This window comes from Leopardus geoffroyi, chromosome X (genome assembly GCF_018350155.1).
Source record: "Leopardus geoffroyi isolate Oge1 chromosome X, O.geoffroyi_Oge1_pat1.0, whole genome shotgun sequence".
Classification (NCBI taxonomy): domain Eukaryota; kingdom Metazoa; phylum Chordata; class Mammalia; order Carnivora; family Felidae; genus Leopardus; species Leopardus geoffroyi.
This window is the reverse complement of record NC_059343.1, coordinates 91,102,837-91,125,148: the sequence shown is the minus strand read 5'-3', so window position 1 is coordinate 91,125,148 and position 22,312 is coordinate 91,102,837. Positions and strand designations below refer to the sequence as shown.

Sequence of the window (22,312 nt, the reverse complement as noted above, 5' to 3'; positions counted from 1 at the left end):
GAAGATCTGTTTTGTCATGAAGAGAACAAAATGGGATTTATCAATTTGAATTGAAAAGTGGGTAAAGAATCCCAGTATTTATTCACATATTCATTCAACTATAAAAGGGAACTAATCACCACCTCCACCACCACAACCATGTGTTACATGTGTACAAGGTTAGATCAAAGTGGTAGCTAATAATATTACATTCTGCAGTTGTTCAAGGATGACAGTTGAGAAAGTTTGATGACAGAGGATAAAAATAACACTTGTTTGGGCATAAATGGAAGTTTTTTTTTTCATTGAACCATGGGAACATTCTTCGTCCCACCCACACCCCCAGAAACCTAAGAAATAATTTTGTGACATTAACCAGTATTTACTACCTGATCAAATTATAATGATTGTCTATTTTCTGAAATTAAAAAATGACTGTATTGGTAAACATGTGGATACACTGAGGTAATGATAACATAATCAGTAACTATTGGGTTAACTCAATTTTGAGTTTTCCCACGTAGCAAATAATGTACACAACCTTTGTTCAAGAGGTTTTTAACACTTGTATAATAAAACATTTGACAAGAGTTAGCTAATAGCAATTTAGAGGCAGATGTACAGGCAGAAATGCTTATAGTTTGAATGTGCCTTGTTGACAAAGAGATAATGGCCTGTTTATCATTTTTTTTTTATTTAAAAGAAACATGGAATCTTTACCTCCAGCTTGACAGTTGGTTATAAAAAGCAGAAGACACCTTAAAGTTTCCTCTGGAGGGTATTATCACTTCGTTCCAGTATCAGTGGTGGGTAGAAACACATATGCTCTATCACACTTCGACCTTTACACTTCAAGTCAAGAGAATCCTGAGTGAGGTCAGTTTTCCCATCTAGTGTGCACTTTGCTGAGATGTAAAAACAAACAAACAGGCAAGAAAGCAACCAAAAAACCATTTTCACAGAATTTGATCTGTAGATTTCATTTACGCTTGAATGAAATATGTTTGTTTCTATGCTGGTGACTTTGCAAGAAAACAGGGCCAGGAGAGGCATTTCCTCAAAGGCTAAAAGGAGGCATTACCACCACCACCACTACTTGCCAGGGGATTTGCAAAGCATGTTGAGGCTCAAGGTTAGCATGGGAGATGAGCCAGGCTCAGGAGAAGTTAACACAGAGAAAAAGGTTAGAGTGTTTTTTCCCCTTACAACAAAGTACTTCAGATAGTAACTCCCGGTGGTCAGGTAACGGTGTGTTTTCTGCAACGATCAGGTTTGGGATTGTCTATTTTCTTTACACTTGTGAGGTTTGAAATTGGCATTTCAAATCCTTGGGGGGAAAGCTATTTTTGTAATTCAGCTGGGATGTCCTTGTCTTAGGGTTTCCCATTGCATCAGTCCCTTAGCCTGGTACTATAGCCATGAGAGTGCTGTGTCTTTTAGATGAAATGCAGAAATAAGGACATGATTATGGTGCTTATTAAAGATTCCTTGCTATTTTCACAAGAGTAGGGGCGTTAGACTCTTGTCTACTGGCCAAATTCTAAATTGGGAGATTACATTCTGCTTTCCTAAATCCCCCTAGCAGAAGCAGCCATCCACGGTATCCTACTTTGCTTCCTTTGCTAAACTGTTGTGTGATATCATTGAATGGCACTGGTTTTCTACTCTAGAAGTGGTTACTTCATAGTGGAGTGGTGAGGAAATCAGTACCTATTGTCTGATATTGTGTTTGACCCAGTTGCAGACAAGTTAAAAAGTAGGCTCTGAGAGTTAAGGATGAAGTACAAAACAAAACAAAACACCTTAACAGCGTAGCAGTGATTGTGGAGCATTTTTTAAAAAACGAATCTGCTTTCTCTTCTGCAACATAGACCAAAAAAATTAATGTTTTTTTTTTTTTTTTTACTCCACTGGTAGTGGATAAGGAATAATCATTTGCTTCAAATAGGAAGATAGTTCTAACAGTGATGATGAGGTTTGAGAGGATGAGATCACATATCACAGAACAGTTAACCCATCTCTTTTGTCCTTAGGCTGCTGCTAACCATTCTAGACAGCTGATCTATTTCATAAAATCTCTTTTTAAGGAGGTTTTTTAAAAAAATCTCTTCTTGGTAATATATTTTAGTGTTCCTCAATCTTTCCATGACAATGAAAAATTGTTCAATGTCACCATCTTTTATCCATCGCTAACCTTGCTATCGTGTCGTGGTTTTGAGAGGCAGTATAGCACAATGGCATGGTTTTTGAAATCTGACATTTAAATCCTTGCTCTATCACTTTCTAGGTGTGTGATGTTGAGTGATTTACTTCTAAGGTTCAATTTCCTCATTGGTAAATGAGCAACCTCAGAGGGTCACGGTGAAGATCAAGTGAGAGGATATATTATTTTGAAGGGTTATGGGGTAAGGTGAAGCATAGTACTCAGCACCCAAAAAATAGTGGTCAATAAATAGTAGTTATTTATTGGATTGTGTACACAGATCTGACTTAATTCATAAACTCTTTGAGAGTGGGAAGCATACTTCCTGGATTTCTACATAAGTACAGTGTTGTTCACATAGTATGGTGCAGGGGATCAATATTTATTGCATGAATGAACTTTTTTCTTTCTTGCGTGGAATAAACAGCCCTCAGCTATTTGCAAGATCCCATTTAGCTCAAAGGTGACAAAACCAATCAATACTCTGATGTCTCCAAATGTACTGACACCTTACTTTGTCTAGATGTTTTGGCATGGTGTAGATACAATGCAAATAACTTACACTTTCTATCAGGCTAATTTCTATGAATTTTAATACTTGAGTTGTCTTAGGTGCCCAGAATGGGACTGACTCAATCATACACCTCCTCATTCATCCAAGCCTTCTTTGATTGAGAATTTTTTTTTAATGAATACTAAGAACCATCTAATTATATACCTGAACGAAACCTTCCAACTTGTGACTAAGTACACTACCTGCCCTATTTACCTGTAAGATCTGTGCTGACTACAGATATATTTCTAATTGCTTTGCTCCCAAGCCAAAAAACCACAACCGAACAAAACAAGCACCCACCGCCGCAAGTTCCAGAGCACAATCAACATCCTTGAACCAGGGAGATGTTGGTTAGGACTTTAGTTTTTGCTTTTAAACGTTTGCACGGGGCTAGGAGGGAAAGTTGGGGGAACAAGGGAGAGGTACATAGATTCAACCAGGCTTGAATATTTGTCAATAAGGAAGGAGTATCGCTCTTCGCCATAATCTTGGAAAACCCCTGGTGTGTGCCTAGGTGGGCATTAAAGCGACCTCAGTGTGGCCATTTCCCTGATGGCTTTGTACATACTTTATAGGGGCGGTCTCAGGTGTGGAGCTCCAAGCACCTGCTTGCTCAACTCCCGCAGTTCAGAAACCAGCGTATTTGAGGCCGGTGGCTCAGGTTTCACGTAACTCGGCTCAAGTGTCACTAACACTATGTGCAGTGCCGGTCATCGAGCTGTGCTTTGGGACTTGGATACTTAACTTCGGACTTTCTTCCCCCCCCCCCCCCCCACTAGTTTTCCTTTCCCTTCTTCCTCCCCTGGAGTGCCCACCTCCTTCCTTTGCTCCCACTCTCTGCTTTCTCTTTCTTGTTTCCTTCTCTTTCCTCTCTCTTAGGCTTTCTGTCTGTCATCCATCCTCTGAGGGCCAGTGCTTGAGGCTGTGCGGCTCGGGGAAGGCGCGAGTCCCCGCGGGACAGGCGCGAGGTGCTGAGCGGCTAAAGCGCGAGGCGCGCGCCGGGCCAGGGGCGCGCGCCGAGCAGCCGCGTGGCCGGGCGGCCGGCCGGGAAGCGGCGCGCGCGCGCCCCGCGAGCCCCTGGCGCGCCCCCGGCGGCCGGGGCCGCAGCGTGCTCGCCCCCGCCGCCAGCTCGCCTCACTTATGGGTCGGAAGCGCTGCGTGGGGGAGACTGTTCCAAGATGGCGGCGGGTTGCTGCGGGGTGAAGAAGCAGAAACTGTCCAGTTCGCCCCCCTCTGGCTCGGGTGGCGGTGGTGGCGCCTCCTCCTCCTCCCACTGTAGCGGAGAGAGCCAGTGCCGAGCTGGGGAGCTGGGACTAGGAGGCGCCGGCACGCGGCTCAACGGGCTGGGAGGTCTAGCCGGAGGAGGTAGCGGCAGTGGCTGTACCCTCTCTCCCCCCCAGGGCTGCGGCGGCGGCGGCGGGGGGATTTCCCTGTCGCCACCTCCGAGCTGCGGAGTGGGGACCCTACTTTCTACCCCGGCCGCCGCCACCGCTTCCTCGCCCTCCTTGTCGTCCGCCGCCTCGTCCTCATCGCCCGGCTCCCGGAAGATGGTGGTGTCAGCGGAGATGTGCTGCTTTTGCTTCGATGTGCTCTACTGTCACCTGTACGGATACCAGCAGCCCCGGACCCCCCGGTTCACCAACGAGCCCTAGTGAGTACCGTGCCCTCCGCCGCCCTCTCCCTTGCGCTCGGGATGGGGCTCAGAGTTGAAGCAAAGTATGAGTCCGCCTGCCCGCCGGCGGTGGCCCCTGCCTCTCTCTCTGTCCGGGTCCCCGGAGCCACTCGACCTAAGTAAGGGAGGGCACCCCGCGCTTTCTGCCCTCCGAGGCAAGCACCCCACACTTGGAGCAGGGTGCTGCTGCAAGAGATGGCTCACTGGTTCCCAAAGGTAGTTCGCTTTCTCTTTGCGATAACTTCGAGGAGTTTTGACCCTTTCCTTCTCTCCTTCGTCACCCCGCGTTCCCACCGCCCTGGATTTGGAGATCTGGATTACTCAAGGTGTTGACCTCTCCTCACTTTGGTTTCCATTTACCCCACGTGAAAGCCCCGCCAGTGTTCCCGCCCCGCGTACCTTGCACAAGGAGAGTTACCGTCCCATTGCAGGGTGAAAGCAACTATCCAACTTCTGTTCTGCTAGTGATGGAACTTAGCTCCGGAGCTTATGAGGTTACCCGTCTTTTCCTTCGGGTTTCCTTGAGTCCGGGGGAAGGAGGAGGTTTTTTTTTTTTTGAAAAACACATTTTCCCTTCCTACCTATTTTTATCCGAACATACCCATTAAAATGTGTTTCTAGTGAAGCGCACCGCCAGCTCTCTCACAGAAGAGTGAGACCTCTTTTTTTTTTTCTTGTTAATTCCACCGTCTGCGTAATAGCTCATTCAGAGAGAGCTGTCCCCTATACAGTCACTGTCAGTTTGTACGTTAAGCGTGCATTCGCTTTTGTGTCGATTTCACTTGTAAGAAATCTATGTTAGGCTCCACGATTTGAGAGATAATTAAACAATCCCAACAGTAAGTGTGTAGGAATTTTTATGCTTTCTTTTGGCTTGTGTACTTTCAGTTATTTTACCCTTCAAGTGTGGGGTTGAAATTGTTTAAAATAGCAGTTACAGCTAAAAGCAGGTTAATTCTAATCCCCATCCATTTGGATGTGTGGGAGATGGGGCATATGGTTTTTTTTTTAATGTGTAAACTGAGTGTAAACTGATTTTTTGAGTTAAATGCTAGACAGAATGTAAAGCCCAAGGAAGGGCAGAATGACAAAGAGGGTAATTGTTTTTATTATGAGTTCTTAGCATCATCAACAACAAAAATAATAGAGAAAAATTTCTGTGAAACTTCTACTGAAAACCATCAACCCTTTTCCTAGCTAACACAAGTGCCCCTTGTCACCATATCATAAATACCTGAATTGATGTTCTTTTCAAACTGCTTCTTTTCATTTTGTGAGATTAGGGGATTAGACTACTACTGGATAAGTATAAACACTTCTGCCTAGACTAAAAATATTAATATGTAAAGTGCAAATTGCAATAAAGTGTCTTGGTAATTTTAAATTTGTATTGTTTGTTTTCTTTGGCTTAGTACTTTAAATGTATTTAATTTTGTATTTTTGCCACTGTTCTGTGGTCTGTGCATTTTCATTCTGACTTGCTTCATCTTTGGGCATTTATTCATAAAAAATGCATGAAAGAGCATCCAGACTGACACTTTGCCCAGTAAACTAAATATTTTAGAAATTTCATAGTTTTAATTCCGGGAATGTACATCCTAAACCCACACCTTTAGTTAGCCAATTTGTTTTTTGGTTAAGAAGTCAGATTCATTTGAAAGAAACTGCCATGTAAAAAAAAAAAAAAAGATCTGTGAAATATTTATTAGCTTGAGTCACTTATTTGTGACTTCTCTGCCTTCTCTTGGATGTCTATGATGTATTAAAGCCAGTCGTGGGATGATACATAGGTTGGCTCTGCAAAGTCATGGGACTGCAAAAATTCACTCCTGTTCAGTTACATGACTTTGGCAAAGGCTGTTTTACTATTCACGCTCCGTTGCTCCAAAGCATATGAGAACACACTTTCAGGAGGTGCTATTTTCACACATTTTCAAGTGAGTTTGGGTTAACTGAATGACTGTAACGAGAAGTTTAAAAGGAAAGTGAGCTTGACCAGTTCACACAGAAAAGGGTTTTGACGCTGTCATTTTAAGTGGCCACTTGGCACATGTTTTTAAGGTATTGCTTGTCTTCTAATACCCCATCCCCTGGATTTCTTTTTCATGGACTTAAACAGATAAGGCACACTTTTCACCATCACAGATATGTTGAAACAGTGGTGGAAGAATCATAACCATTACCATCTAGCAGGCCTTGAATGTGTCATGTGTTCAACAAAACAACTAATTTAGAAGAGACACTGATCACGACCAAAGGGAAGACAAACGTTTACTTAAGGGGAAAGAGGACTGCATCTTATTTTCATTTGTCTTAAAGTCATTTTTGAGGTGTACTGTGGAAAATTCGAGAAAATTTCCTAAAAATAGTGTTTGATTGTGGGAGTGAAGTAACTAATCTCTTGACAGCGCCTTCATGACCACCACACATTTTCTGTTTTACATATTACGTATTTAACAGCATCGTGTACTTATTAGTGGCTTTGTGCTGGGGGGGGTGGGCATAAGCTGTAAATGGACATACTTCTTTTTTTCCCCGAGTTATTAGTATCATGTCATGAGCAGCAGTGTTTGAGGTCTTGTCTCTGTCTACCAAAAGACATGCTTTCAACAACTCAGATTCTCACGTGTAAAAGCACACGGCTTTCACCCCTTCCCAGGGCCTTTCTGTCACAATGTCTGTACGTAGTGAAATCTGCCTTTTACAGGTTTAGAAATTCTAGATCAAATTACGCTTCCATTCTGAAAGATTATTAGAAATTTCCTCTATGTGTTTCAGGTTTGGGGAAAGGATGTCAATATATGAACAGGCTGTATGGATACAAATTCTTCACTGTTGGTGGCTGTTTCTTGGAGTACATATTCACCGCACAGAGGTGGCAGTAGCTACAGCTTGAGAGGACAGTGACAACTTGTTTAATGGAAGACAGATAACATTCATGTTAAAAGTTAGGAACGCATTACTAAATCCCTGGTCTCCGTTGTACAGGCCCATTTGCCCACAGAAATAAGGTTTAAGACGTGATTTTAAACGTGACTTTGGTTGCTTTTTACTATTCAAAATCCGAGGTCTTGGACTCATGTGGGAACCCAGACAGTCATGTTACGGGAAACCATTTGCTACAATAAAGGGATCCACTGTGCCAAGTGTTGAGCCGGTTAGATTCGAAGCGGCGGTTCTCAACTTTGGCCACCCAGTGGAATCCTTGGGGAATTATTCAACGTATGGATACCCACCCCACAATCCCAGAGATTCGGATTGAGTTGGTCCTGGATGGGGCCTGGACATCAGGATTATTAAATGCTCCTCAGGTGATTTTACTGTGCAGCTGAGGCAGAGAACCACCCGTTGTACAATATTCAGCTGGCCCTGTCTCCTGAGATTCACATGAACTTGGTCTGGGGTGGTGCCTGGGAACCCGTATTTTATAAGCAGCCCGGTGTATTTTTGGTAAACAACCGGTTTCAGAAACACTGGCAGTGTGGCCTGCTGAAGACTTGACCCGGGAGCTTGTGTGACGTGGAGGCTCTCAGGTCGCACCTCAGACCTGCTGGATTTGAATCTGCATTTGAACAAGCTCCCCAGGTGGTTCGTCTGCACTTTAAAATTTGAAGGGGAGCAGTTCTCCAACTTTAAAGTACATCAGAATCTCCTGTAGTGCTTGTTAAAGCACAAATTGCTGGGCCCCATTCCCAGAGTTTCTGATTCAGTCTGCCTGGGGTGGGGCCCTGAATTTGCATCTCTAACCAGCTCCCTGGTGAAGCGCTCCTGCGGTTCCCAGGACCACAGGGCTGAGACCCACTGGGTTATAGAGTGGTGGGGACCCCAGGAAAGTCCTGGAGCCACTGTAAAGGAAAGGGCAGTTTCCACCGCCGGTTTTCCAGTAAAGCACTTCCTGCTTCCATGTCACTATCCTTTGTCATGTTCTTTCTAATTTAGCACCAGGGAGATTGAATGCTGCCAAGATCATAGTAAGAGTCCCAGGTTCTTGGGATGGTTTCTGTCTGCAGTAGGGGGGAGGGGTGACTCTTAGAAACCGGTGGTGTGATTTTCGGTCTTCCCCCCACCCCCGGAAATGTTAAACGTGAGGGGCACATTTTAGGGGTTAAAAACAGCACAAATATGGTATCTTAAAGTGAGTTGTATTGATTTTGGTAAGGAAAGCCCCCTTTTGTTGCCATAAAAAAATGCTTTGATGATTAGCTCAACTAAGTAACACGTTGTGATAAAATTTTAAAAGCTTTTCCTTACACTTATGCTTGCCGGATTGGATTTTAAGAATTTCACTCATTAACAAAGAAATATAAAAGGATCCTGCCAAGGCACTGGGATTGTTCAGTCTTCTATGTTTAATGCTGTGTTGCATGTCACGTCCCATGAACTATTTGTTTTAATCTCCTTACCACCTTTGAAGTTAATGCAGCCCTACATTGTGTATAGACCATGGCTCATAAAAGATACTTTACTATTAACATCAATACTATGGTTTTCCATTGCAGTGAATGACATATAGTTTTAAAAAATCCACCCCTGGACATGCAGCTCTTGAGAGACTCCAGTCAGGTGTTTGAACAGTTAACTCTTTCTTGTCTTGTCACAGCAAATTACTGTTTTCCAGCATACTTGGGAGGAATTGGGTTGTTTTAGAAAGGCGAAGTAGTAACAGTCCTGTGACATGTTTAAAAAGGTGATTGGACAGTGCAGCTCAGGTCAAAGTGATATTAATGCAGCATTTTAAACACAAGCTATTATATTTCTATTGTGTCTTTTTTAATGAAGACTGACCAGAATAGCCAGAAGGTTTATCTGTCTATTGCAGATGATGCTACTGGGCCAGTACAGATTTCCCTACCCATGTTGGCATAGTGGTTGGCATAATTTTTCTTCAAAAAAAAAAAAAAAAACACCACACATCTTGTCTGGAAAATTGTTGAGCACTTTTGAAGGTATTATGCAGGTTGTTCTTCAACAATGTTGATTTCCATTGGAGGGCAATCTAGTGTCGTGTCTTATAGAAAAGAAAGCAGGCACGCCCCCAGTTTGTCATGTATTCTGTAAAAAAAAACAGCCAGTGACTGAAATGGAAGGATGTAGAAATATAAGTTACAAAATTATTTTTATATCCATGCATAAAGGTGTATGTAGGACAAGGTATATTTAGTTAAAAAGAAAAACTCAAAGCTTATTTTACCTTCTCCCCCATATGGCCAAAGGGAGTGATCATCTAGCTCATAATTTTGCTTGCTTAGGAATAGTGTTTGTGCTGCATCAGGTCCCGTTTAGTGGGTGGCAACCAAGCAGGGATCTTTGCTGGGATCTCTCAGTCCAATAGGAAGAAAGACCACTGCTGAGAAAGTGACAAATGCTCTGTTAGCCCATACGCGTGAGTTGTTGGGGTGTTTTTCCCTAAGTATGGGTTTCACAGAGACACGCTGACGTTCACATTGCTGTCTTTAAAAAACTGTATACGCTTTTTGAAATTGTATTTGTGTCGAAACACTACACCTTATTATTGCAAAGGATTATAATTTTGAAGTCAGTTGGGCTTCCCACTTAGAGACCATCTTACTTTCTGAGAATGTGTATGTGTGAAACACTAAAACTTGTGCAATGAGATTAGTCAAAGTTCCCTATTTCAATAGGCGTTATTCTGTTCTCTCGATGTCACACATGCTTGCCTGTTTTAAAGCCGCACAATGACCGGGGCTTTTTACATTTAAATTTTCTTCAATAGTCTTTTTTTTTTTCTTTTAGAACTTGTGTAATAATGTCTCTTTTTGATACTGTTCTGAATCAATTAAGCTAAGTAAGTGAGGACCAGCAGTAAAAGCCAGGGGCTGCCAAGAATGGACCGTCAATGTGTAAGCTGTCTTTCCCCAATCAGTAATTGGGTGGTTGCTCACAGGACACTGGAGACAGTGTGGGAAGCCAGTGGTTGTGCAGGTGGGAAGAGTAGATTCCCCAACAGCAAACTTACTTAGAGGTGACCTTCTGTAGTTACAGTGCTGCTAAGAGCAAAAATGAGCTACAAGCTTACATAGTAGAAATAAAAGAGCCCGAAGGAAGAAGCGTGGTGTAATAGCGTAGCTGGTTGGGTGGAGCATAGTTTATGTTTGGTCCAACAATAAGTGGCATCTTTTCTATCTAGTGTGGGTGTATTTTCTGCAGCCCTTAATGTACCATACTTGCAAACTTGCTCAACCTTAAAAATGTTAGTTTTGAAAAGCTGCGTGGAAATTTTATGTCATTTTATGTTATTTTATGGAAAAAAAAAAAAAAAACCCTGTTATTTCTTGTAGCATGTACATTAGGCCGAGTTCCTTGGTTGGAAAGCGAAGAAACAGTTCTGTCCTCACAGAGCTTACAGTCTTGTTCAAGGTGTGGTACAGACATCAAAGTCACTTCAAATGCTGACACTGCAATATATACATGATTGTATATGAATTAAAATGGAAAACACCGTACGTAAGCATGGTGATGCCATGGAGTAAAGGAGTGGTTAGGAAGAAGGCTTTTGGGAGAGGATGACTCCTGAGCCAAGTTTTGAAATGGCAAGGGTACAGAGATCACTGGTGAAAAGTCTGGTGTGACCAGTAGATCTTGAAGTCTTACTGACTGTTCTTGAACTCATTGGTCATCACCACACCTCTTGCCACAGTACATGGGGATTCCCAGCAGCTGTCTTCAGCTGCCAGTTTGCACCCTCAGCATTCTTCATACCACTCCCCTTGCTCTGGTCTCAAAGATCAGAAAACTTCAAGGAAGCTCCAAGTAGGCTTTTGTCTTGGGAACCCTGTGGGAAGGCTGGATAAATGATAAGTGGATCTGGTTGTTGTTTTTCGTGTTAGGAAAAGAACAGTATTGACAGAAGAGCCCTCCAGGATGTAAGATGAATTGGAAGGAGAAGAGTCTCATGATAGGGGATACCAGCTAGGTTTGAGGTTCTGAGGGCACTAGGAAGACTGGAATTGGAAAAGTGGGGAAGCCACCCTAGGGGCAGAGTTCATGCATATAGGAATGTGGCAAAAGCAAGACGTGGAAGAAGGTATCAGCATATGCAGGGACTCGCACTCCAGGGCCAGGTTTTGTGTGGGAGTGGAAAGATTGCAGCTCACCTGTTTTTTGGCTGCCATCCTTGCCTCCTCTTTTCTTGGCTCTGGGCCTAGCTATTCTTGTGCTCAGGAAAAGTTTGTTCAACAGCTTAGTTGGAATGGCTATGAAATTTGATCACAAGTGTAAGAACCTCCCCTCCCCCTTCACCTATTCCCAGTTGTATCTAAATTTGAGAGAAAGGAGAGGAAGACACGTTGGTTTATAGAATTTGGATCAAGTGTAAATATCCCTGAGATAGCTTTTGGGTGAGGACCTGAAATTAATTGACTGCATGTAAGTAAAGAGGCATTGCAGAAAAAGAAAATTCTACCAAATTCCCATTGCTGGGGAAGTGAAAGGGAGAGAGGCTTTGAACATAATTTTGTTTACAAGCCTGAGGAACCAGGAGGATGGTGGTCCCACTAAAAACATGGAGCTGAAGGTATGGGAAAAACAAATAGTTGGCCAGGTGAAATCAGATTTCTCATCATGTGGTTTTCGAGTGTTGGCAGTTATCAAATGTCAGTTCTTTTTCAATTAACAGAACCACAGAGTAGCGATAGAGCTATTGTGAGGGTTCGGTCAGTCTCTTGGATCCCTACAGCCTTCCCTGCCCTAGTTGGGACTTTGAATGCTCAGGTGAGTAGAGATCAATGATAGTTTTCAGCTTTGTATTGCTAGTAAAATACTTGACAGAATGTTGGGTCTCCTGAATGTAGCCATATATATATATAATATATGTGTGTGTGTATATATATATGTGTGTGTGTGTATATATATATGTTATATATATGTATATATATATATATATATATAATATATATATATATTCCATTTGTAGAGCAGTCAGCGATTCTTATGTTTCCTTATGTGAATATTATAGCAGAGCATTCAGCAAAAATAGAGCCTCATGGAGGACCATCTCAGGAACTTGTAGTTTCAAACCTTGGATTAAAGGAAATTTCTGAAGGGCTGGAAGTATGGTCTGGTACTAGATTCTAGGTCCTGTGTCCTCAGGCTTAGCAAGTAAGAAATCAAACTGGATCCATTTTGCAGCTTTGCTCACAGTGATTGATAGATGCTATCAATGGACAGGACTGGCCATATTGCTTCACGGTCATTGTGATCTTCAGTGGATGGGCAAATGTGAAAGCTCTGCTTGAGTCCAGGCCTACTAATATTAGTTTTTTAAAAAATGAGGTCTGTGATAGTCTTGATGATTCTTGCCTTTCCTCTATCTGTTTCATTTTACAGATAATCCACACTGTGACCCAAAGCCACATGCAATGCTGGGAGAGCACAGTTGACTGTATTATGCAATATCCTGCCAGAAGATGCTGACCAGCTCTCTAGTAATGGAAAGTAGTGAGATTGACTTAACAGCCTATGTAGCTTGCCTGGCCATTCCATATATTTTCTGTAAGCATATGACACGCAGTTCTAGTAATGTACCTTGTATTGAGATTTTGGATTGCTGCAAGGTGTCAACACCAGATTCTCTGCTTTGCTTCAGGCATGAGTTGATCTCTGAGTCATTCTCATTGAATGGAATCTATGAAAAATTGGTTTTTGTGCTGTCAGCCTCTAGGCCCCACAGCACTGTGACTGCCTCAAAGAGATGCTTATGTGTTAGCCACACTAGTGTGCTGCTTCTCTGTGACGTTATTATGGCCTATGTAGCCTAACAACCATAGAGGCATAGATGTTTGGGGCGTAAGCAAGTGATATAGCTGGTGAAACTTGGGTCTCGGTATATATGTCATTGTAGTAAGAGAAATACCTTTTGTATCCTGATTTTGAACAACAGTGAGGTAAGTGTTTAGATGATGGGTCCTTTTTTACATCCTTTTCAAATTATTATTTGGTAAGTGGAAGCTGATGTTGGTAATTTGGTCACTAAGGGAGAATCTCACGAAGTCTTCTGGCCTTTTTCCATGTTAGAGCATTGCTCTCAAGGCATTTTATGAAGTTTCCCATGATTAAAACAAATCGACAACTCTCCATGCTTCCTTGGCACTCCAAACCCAAAACTTGCCATCAGCGTGGCATACTTGGTTTCTTAGTTTATGGAGTAGCTCTTTGATGTTAGGACTAGGTGTCAGGTAATCAGTGAGTAAAGGATTTTGCATCTACCCCACCCTCTTGTCAGTTCAAAAAGCTCTCACAACAACAAATGGGAATGCTACTGTTCTCTTTCTCTGACACTAATAAGGTGATGATGTGTGGTTTCTGATGCGTTTTACCCCACAGACTCCTCAAACCATTGCTCTGTTTGGCAAGTCCTTTTGCAGAAATATACTCGTTCACCATGGGAAAGCGTTAACTCTGTGGAGAAAGAGTCACAGAGGGCTGGAGGCAGGAATGGAGGGCACATGGGAGCCAAGGAGGGAGAAAAATGCGATTATTGTCAAGTGAGGTGAAGCCTGGATTCAGGGAAGAAAAAGAAGACCTAGTGCCTGGTCTGGAGTAGGGCTGCCCCAAAAGGCATATTTTGCAATATTAGAAACCCGGGGGTACCTCCTTTAGAACCAGTGGCCATGGTGCTCTCGTTAAAAAAAAAAAAAAAAAATTATTCCTGAGAAACAGATGCACAGCATAAAGTATAGTAATACTAGAAGACTTGTATATGCACCCCCTGAGTACTTCCAAGAGACCATGTTGAAAGGAGAATGAGGTCTCTGGGCAAGTTTGGTGGCCATGGGACAGATAGCCTAAGTATACCCCAAACAGATAAAATGTAGGCACTCTCTGATCATCATTGTTTCTTTTTTTCTTGGCTTGTCTCCAAACATAGTTCTAAATCCTCAGGTGTTCAGATGTGTCTTATTTTTAGATCTGTGTTTTTCGGTGGTAAGAGATGTATGAAGTTTCATTTATAGCTTGCGTAGTTATTCTCCATAACCAAGATTATGGAGCAGATAATATTAAAGGATAGACTCAGCTATAATTTCAGACTGCAGAATGCGGTTATGCATAGGAAGGCATTCTGTTGACCAGATTCCGGTCTTCTATACCTTTTCTCCAGTGTCTCTCAACAGGACATACTATGGTCCATCTAATTTGCTGACTACATTCTCACAGATAACTGGAGGGTCGACCATTTTCAGTTAATCAGTTTCTCTTTAATCATACAGATGTATGCTGCTTTTAGAAAATTAATTGATATATCTATTAATTAGTCGTTAAAAAAACCACATAACGTGAGACCAACCCTCTTTCCAGATTTTTAAGTGTACACTACAGTACTGATAATTGTAAGTGGCATGTTTAGCTTATTTTTTAAAGATTGTTTTTAAAGTTTATTTGTTCTGAGAGAGAGAGAAAGAGCATGCATACGTGCACAAGCTGGGGAGGGGCAGGGAGAAGGAGAGAGAATCCCAGACAGGCTCCACGCTCAGCCCAGTGCGGAGCAGGACACAGGGCTCAATCTTCTCACCAACCGGGAGATCGTGGCCTAAGCTGATATCGAGAATATGACGCTTACCTGACTGAACCACCCTGGTGCCCCTAGCTGATTTTTTTAAGGTACGTGGTAGTTGCTCTACCCCAAAGCAACTAATGTTTCATTAGAATTTGGGAAATCTCTTAAAACTTAATCTTGCAAACACGTATTAGAGATGTACAAAGCTTATTGACGGGAGAGCCTAATTGAGGCTTTGAAGTATTTATTTTTCCAAGCTTACTGAACAGTATGAGTAAACTAGATTAAAGGCATTAGAGTCAGAAAGAACCATTAAAAAATGTTTCACTCTTGTAGGGTGTCAGTATTTGATGTGGCATTTATCATTCACTTTATGAGTATACTTAATACCACCTATCTGTATTTGAATAGAACTTGATTTTCTAGCTCTCTTTTTGCTCTCCTCTGTTCTTTATGGCTTTCTAATGAATTTGTTAATGATCATATAAGGAAACATCTTTGATAGGTAGGAACTTTGCCATTGTTTACTCAGTCTTAACAGCGAAAGGACCAAGGGCCAAGGCATTACAGGGGAACGTTAGTTTTGACAGCTGAACCTGATATATCTGAGGAAATGTGTTTTCTAGAGAGATGGAAAATTGGAAAACACGTTGCCTAATGGGATACCATAAGTAAGGCCTTTTAAGTCCATATGTGTGTATATAAACCACTTTAGTTAAGCACTTCTTGAAATTGCTTCTTCTTTGCTTTAATGAAAAGCTCATATCTAAAGCCAGTAGTGGAGTACTCACTTTGGGAGCACATATACTAAGTGTGGTAGTGGAATCTGAAATAATAGGTATGGTCAAGTCATGGGTCTTGAAAGTTGTTTATTTGCCTTATTGTCTACGCAACCAATGTGAGATTCTTTAGCGGAGGTATAGAATTTTTTTAATATTCTCCCTCAATTGTGATGCATTAATTTGGATTGTGGAGCAGTTTCTCACTTCTTCCATTTAGAGATGGCTTTGCAGCTTTAGAGAAGAAAGTAGAATTTCCACTATGATTATCCCTTTCCCTGCAGACCTTTTAAAATGAATATTTGTTTAAGCTTCAAGATTTATTTGACAATATTATCTTAAGACGGTGTATTTTACATCAAAACCTATCATTCACACCTGGTACTGCTCTTCATATTGTAAATTCTCATATTTCAGTTCAACAAGTCATATAGTGGTTATGGGTGGAACACCATGGGTGTAAGGTAGAGGTCTATAAAATAGGCATAAGCCACGCTTCCTGCCCTTGAAAAGCTTGCAGTCATATTGAGGAGGTTCATGAAACAGATAATGGGGTCACATGATTTAACGGCTGAATAAATGATGGAGACCATGAGGTCTGTAAGAGTTTGGACAAAGACTAATGTGGGCTTGGATTATACAGGAGGGCTTCATGGACAAAGTAGGATTCAGGCTGGGAAGACCTTTCACAGATGGATAAAGCATTCTAGACAGGGAAACAACTTAAAGACACAGAGGTCAGAATGAGCATTATACAGTAGTCAATGGGTACCAATCAAAGGTATATTGAAGCGGGGGAGATCGTAGCAAGAAAAGGGACTCGTCAAGCGATTGCTATAATTCAAGCATTGGGAAATGAAGGTCTGCCAGTTGACAATTTTAAACTATTAATGGCCTGTGAATTGCTTCTTTCTTGGTAAAGTTTCCCTTTTGTCCAGTTAATTATGCCTCAGCAGCTCCTTTAATGTCATGAATGTCATGAAGCCTGGACAGGAGACTTGGAAATAACGTAAGCAGGAGTCTGCTGTGTAGACGAAGTGCTTTCATTTATCAATAGACATTCAGCATAAGTCAGTTAGATTAACACTGGTTACATCACCCTTTGCCTGAGTGCCTTCTACATTCAGTGTTCTTTTTTTCTTGGAAACTTCAGTGTCTCAAATGTGAAGTTGAGAAAGTTGAGTACCAACAAAGATTATGTAATTTAAAAAATAAGCTACCCTAATTACTATAGAATTAAATGGCTTTAAACCACTTTTTTTCTCCTTAAATGAATGAAGAGATTTTACTTGGATGTTACAATTGTAACTCACATAAGGTAGGTCCTGGAAAATGATAATAATTATAGGAGAATTGTGTGCTAATTATTGAATGATGTTATTTATCAAATTAGCTTCAACATAGATTAGTCTAATGGGTATGTTCTTTCTGGTTCCTAACATGCCCTATTCTAGAATGCTACAACTCTAAGACACAAACTAGATAAACAAAATCTGTAAAAGTTTTATAGTGTTACCCAAAAACAAAATTCTAAAATGGTTTCCTGAATTACAATAAAACAACATATTTTTATTTTATGTTGAACAAGATTTACCTGTTGAAGAAGAAAGAGCAGATTCTTAGTATTTTTGTTGATGATTTGTCTGTAATTATATGAGATATACGTTTAGGACCCAAAACAACTTTTTCGGTGATCACTGTAAAATTTAATTTCCTTTCATTTTATTTTAGTAACTCTCTTCTTTTTTTCCTCCTATGTTTCAGAATATAAGAAAATTATTTCCTAACTGTTAGACTGATCTCTGACAGGGTCTAGCCACATAACCATGAGTGTTGTGGCAACGTACTCAGGAAGGAAAAAAACAACACTGGCACAGTGCTAATTAGCAGTGTTCTCTGCCTGGTCAGTTCAGGGTTGTCGTTGTTGTTTTTTAATAAGTAAACGAGCTCTCCATGTCGTAGCCTTGAAGTATGAATAATATGTAATTTGAATTACATATTACTACAGTGAAGTAAAGGAATGCCAGATGTTAAAAGAAAAGAGTGGTAGTGAAGTCTTTTTGTGTCCAAGCTTTTGAAGAAGACATGGAGTTTGACTTAGGGACACGAGCATAGACCTTTATTAATAAAGGTGAACACTCTCATCAAGGGAAGGAGAGGTGATTTTGTTTATACAGGGTTGCACCGTTTAGATGCCAATTTCACTTTTCACAGGCTTCAAACAATAGGCATGTTAAATGGGCAGTGGCCTCCATAGTGTGGAGCACAATCAAGGAAAAAAAAAAAAGGCAGTGGTTTTCCGTTTTGGCTATGGCAAGAGAACAAGCAAATCCTATTTTAAAGTGAAAAAAAATGGGTGTGGGTCCAAAGGGTCCTGGTTCCTGCCTCCGTTGGCTGCTCTTAGAACCTTTGCTGTGTTTATTTCAGTACAGTCTAGAGAAATTCAAGTCAGTTTTTACAGAAGAGGAGCATTTCAGTCTTGGAGCTTTCTTTCACTTTCATGAAGAGTATAATTATTCACCATCCCATCATAACCATGTGTTAACCCTTTGCTAACTTAATTAACTTGCACCAGCCCAGCAGAGCCACTGGTGCTGTCTTGTTCTCAGAATTATTGTTATACTTATTTGAGTATTTTTGACTCCTTATCTCTCCCACCCCAAAATTGAAGCATAAGTCAAGGAATATCCTTCTCTTCCCCTTCCTCAACATAGTTTCTCTTTGGAGCTTTGTCACTTTTGAGAGAAGCAGTCTTGAATATCTGAAGACTATAGCAACTGCATTAAGTAATTTTTGCCACTTAAATTCTAGTAGTGTTTACCACTTTGCATTATCTAGAAAGCTTGCTGGTTCTGCTAGTCTTCCAATTTGGGGAGGTGGTGGAGTGATGAGGAATAAGAGATTGTAAATTGATGACTTCTAAGTTTTTTCTAACAGTGGATTTGAATATCTAAAGGAGTGTGTTTAACTGGACTGATTTTGAATTTGGGGCAGTGCTAGATCTCAGAGATTTCTAGAAGTTTTTCTAAGAGGGTTTTAAAGCAGAGAATAAGAGATGTTCCATTGGGTTCCTTCCTATGCCTTACCTGAAAGTGAGGATCTTTGTGTCTGTATGCATAACTAACACCAAAAGATCTTTGTGGATTTATTTGATATTGTTCACTATTTGAAGATTGACCTGGCTATATGTAGTTATACACAGGAGGGACATGTGTTTATGATTCTTAAAGAGGCATAGCATAGGCTTTAATTGCCTGCTTATCTTTTACTCTATGATCCCATTCATATCAAATGTTGGAACACTTGGAAGGCTATTTGGTACTATTTATTTTCTGGTGTTTTATTTTAAACTGTAGGTTCCCATATGTTTAGATAAATGCTTCCTACCTAATATTTCTACAGTCAGGAACTTTTCATCTAATGTCTAAGAATGGATTTTAGGGGGTCAGCAAACCACAGTGGATATCCTACATTTGGTGAAAAAAAGGAATACCTTTATTTGTTTTTATGGAAATTCTTGATGTGTCTGTTCTCACATTAATATAATTTAGATGAAGGAAAACAGATTTGAAGAAGCCTGACCCAAGGGATTTTAAGTTATCCTGAAAGCACAAATAATATTTTAGCATGTAATTTCCATCATAAAATGTTTTATGGCAGACTTGTTTATGTCATAGTTCTGAGTCAAAGCTGAATTCAACACATAAGTCTTTAACTTATCCACAATTAATATCTTCTGGCTACGAATCAACACTGCTTCATGACTCTTAAACCATTTCCTTATATTAATCACCAGCTGTAGAAATGTGCTTTATTTCGGGGGGGGGGGCATTTGAAAAAAGAAAATGAAAAAATTTTTTCACTTCCTGAGTTACTGCATAGTTTACAATGCAAAGAAAACATCCAAGCGTCGTTGTATAACAGGATAGTTACTAACTTAGCAACTTATTCACCCATTTTAGCCTTAAAGTACACAAGATTCAGATTCTTCCAATTACTATCTCAGCAAAATGAAAAATCGTTTAATCAAGGACTCTAATGGTTGCTCATAAATTCCTGAAGTTGCAGATTTTAAGTTCATGAATTCTAAAGATACATGGTAGGAAAAGCCTACCATGTTATATACCTTCATTGTATGTTGATGCTGGTTTAAAAAAATATGTATGCAATAGGACAGGGAAAGTAAATGATAGCATCATAAGTATCGCTGAGACTACTGTGGATTTGTATGAGTGATTTCCTCTATATTAAGGATCTGCTCAATTTAAATTGGTTTTCTTAGAAAAGATTTGAATGGCTTTGTAGTCACTCTTACAGTGTTTCAAACATTTAGTGAGTGATTCTCAACATTTTTCTTCCTGAAACATGACTCTGTGCCTTGCAACATAATTCCCAGACCCGGCGTTTTGCGTACAATTCCAGGTGCTACTTTAAGAGGGGAAGGTCGGTTACTTTGAAAGAATTATGCATTTGTTCTCATTCTTCTCCCCACTTCTCCCTCCCCTTCTCAAACATACACACACAAAGGTATGAGCAGGTTGTTTTCATATCATACCTGCAACTAAATTCATTCAGGACTCTCAGAACTACCTAAATGAAGAACCACTTATAATATGTTTGACTCGACATCTCCTAATTTAGTATGAGGATAATGCTACCATTGAGATCAAACTTTTTCACAACTTCCAGTTTGGTTTGGCAACATTATAATGAATCATCAATTGTGTGGGGTAAAATAGTAAATTTTCTATTAAAATGAGTTTTAAAATGTTTATGATTCTTTTTTTTTTTTTTTCAACGTTTATTTATTTTTGGGACAGAGAGAGACAGAGCATGAACGGGGGAGGGGCAGAGAGAGAGGGAGACACAGAATCGGAAACAGGCTCCAGGCTCCGAGCCATCAGCCCAGAGCCTGACGCGGGGCTCGAACTCACGGACCGCGAGATCGTGACCTGGCTGAAGTCGGACGCCTAACCGACTGCGCCACCCAGGCGCCCCTGTTTATGATTCTTTAGAGAGTTCAAGACTCAGAGCTTATAATCACCATCCACCTCATTTCATCTATGGAATACATTGAGACCTTTTCTTAGTAACCTTTCATCTGTTACAACTCTAGGCATTGAACTAGATTTTGTGCTTTCAGTCTTACCATGACTTGGATAAGTCATCGTCTCTCGTGTCCTTTTATTTAAAATTAACATATGTGAATCTTTAAAAGGTAATACTTAAATGAAAATGCAGCCAAATGTTGATAACAATAAATGCCTTTTTATCGCATCTGTTATCAAAAAACACATTTATTTCCTGGCAGTCACCAAAGGTAAAATGGAATGTATATCTAGGCTGATCATATTTTCTCTCTTCTAATTTTATAGATGTTCATGAATACTTTAACCTAGCAATTTATGTGTAGATCTCACCAAGGACCCCCCTATTTTTCTGGGTACTTTTAAGAGCTGAAGGTTACACTCTTTTTAGAAGACACCAGTCTCAGAATGATTTTCAAACTGAAGAGGGGATTTCCAGAATATTGGCGTAAGGATCTCAGAAAATCTACTCCTCTACAAAAGCAGCATGGACACTGGCAAAAAATTTCAAGACTAACCTTTTCAGAATTCTTGAAATTAATCAAAGACTTCCAACAACCTGAGGAGCATTTACTCATTAAAAACAGCTGATTTCCATAAGAACAGTGAGCTTTGTTGTGTTTTAACTTGCCCTATTCCTGTCTCCTTTTGCCCACTTCCACAGGGAAACCAGCAGCCATGCAACCACAGTAGCTGTGAAAACCAGTAGCCACTGGAGGGGTCAAGCTCCCCAAATATCCCTATCACCAAGAATTACCACTATTTGACCTGCCGAGCAGCTCCTGGAAAGGCTCCGTTCACAAGGCTTGTCTTTATTTGACCCGACTCATCCTTGCTCAGTGGAAAAGCATTATCCTCAGGGCAATTGTTGAAAACAGGCAAGGGCAATTGTTTAACATCGCATCTGCCTGAGCTAGTGATTCCCGGGGAGGGCAAAGAAGAGGCTGGCCGAAAAACTTAAAAGGAGGATCTGGGGGTGCGATAGGGGGCTTTAACAAGCTCCAGGATATTCCTGGGTATCTAGAAGATCACAGACATATGTAGGGCTGTGTGTATGCCCAGAAAAGACTTGAGGAGGCCCTATTTGCTCACCACTGTTGACTTTGAGAACCTATGGAATCAGGAAATGAAGGCTAAAGCAGTTGTAAACTGCTGGAAGGCATGCCCCAACACACACACACACACACACACACACACACACAGGGTCTCTTGACATAGGATGAAAGATCTACTGGTTCAAAACATTTTAGAAAATCTCTTTCCAATCATTAGCTGACCCCTAAGCTAACTGAGTGGAGACTTCAATTGGCCACACATGACAGGGAATACAGATTTGACAGAATTAGTCCAGGGAAGTCACTAAACAAACAACAAACCTTGGGGAAGGATCTGATTTCCAAACTTGCTATGTTACATTATTTAAAATGTCCTCTTTTCAACAACAACAACAACAAAAAAAATACAAAGACATAGGAAAGTATGACATACAGGGAGATGAACAGTCCATAGAAACTGTTTCTGAG

At 40.9% G+C, this 22,312-nt stretch overlaps 1 protein-coding gene across 2 annotated transcripts in view; it reads left to right on the top strand.

The window, feature by feature from the left end:
• Positions 1 to 3,822: 3,822 nt before the first annotated feature.
• AMMECR1 (AMMECR nuclear protein 1) overlaps positions 3,823 to 22,312 on the top strand; it is a 112,773-nt gene continuing 94,283 nt past the window's right edge. The window contains exon 1 of one of the 2 annotated variants that reach the window (XM_045472731.1): positions 3,823 to 4,389. In XM_045472731.1, the coding sequence (XP_045328687.1) occupies positions 3,917 to 4,389 (473 nt within the window). In that variant the 5' untranslated portion in view covers positions 3,823 to 3,916. The remainder of the gene's footprint in view (positions 4,390 to 22,312) is intronic. The other variant, XM_045472732.1, reaches the window with a different exon arrangement.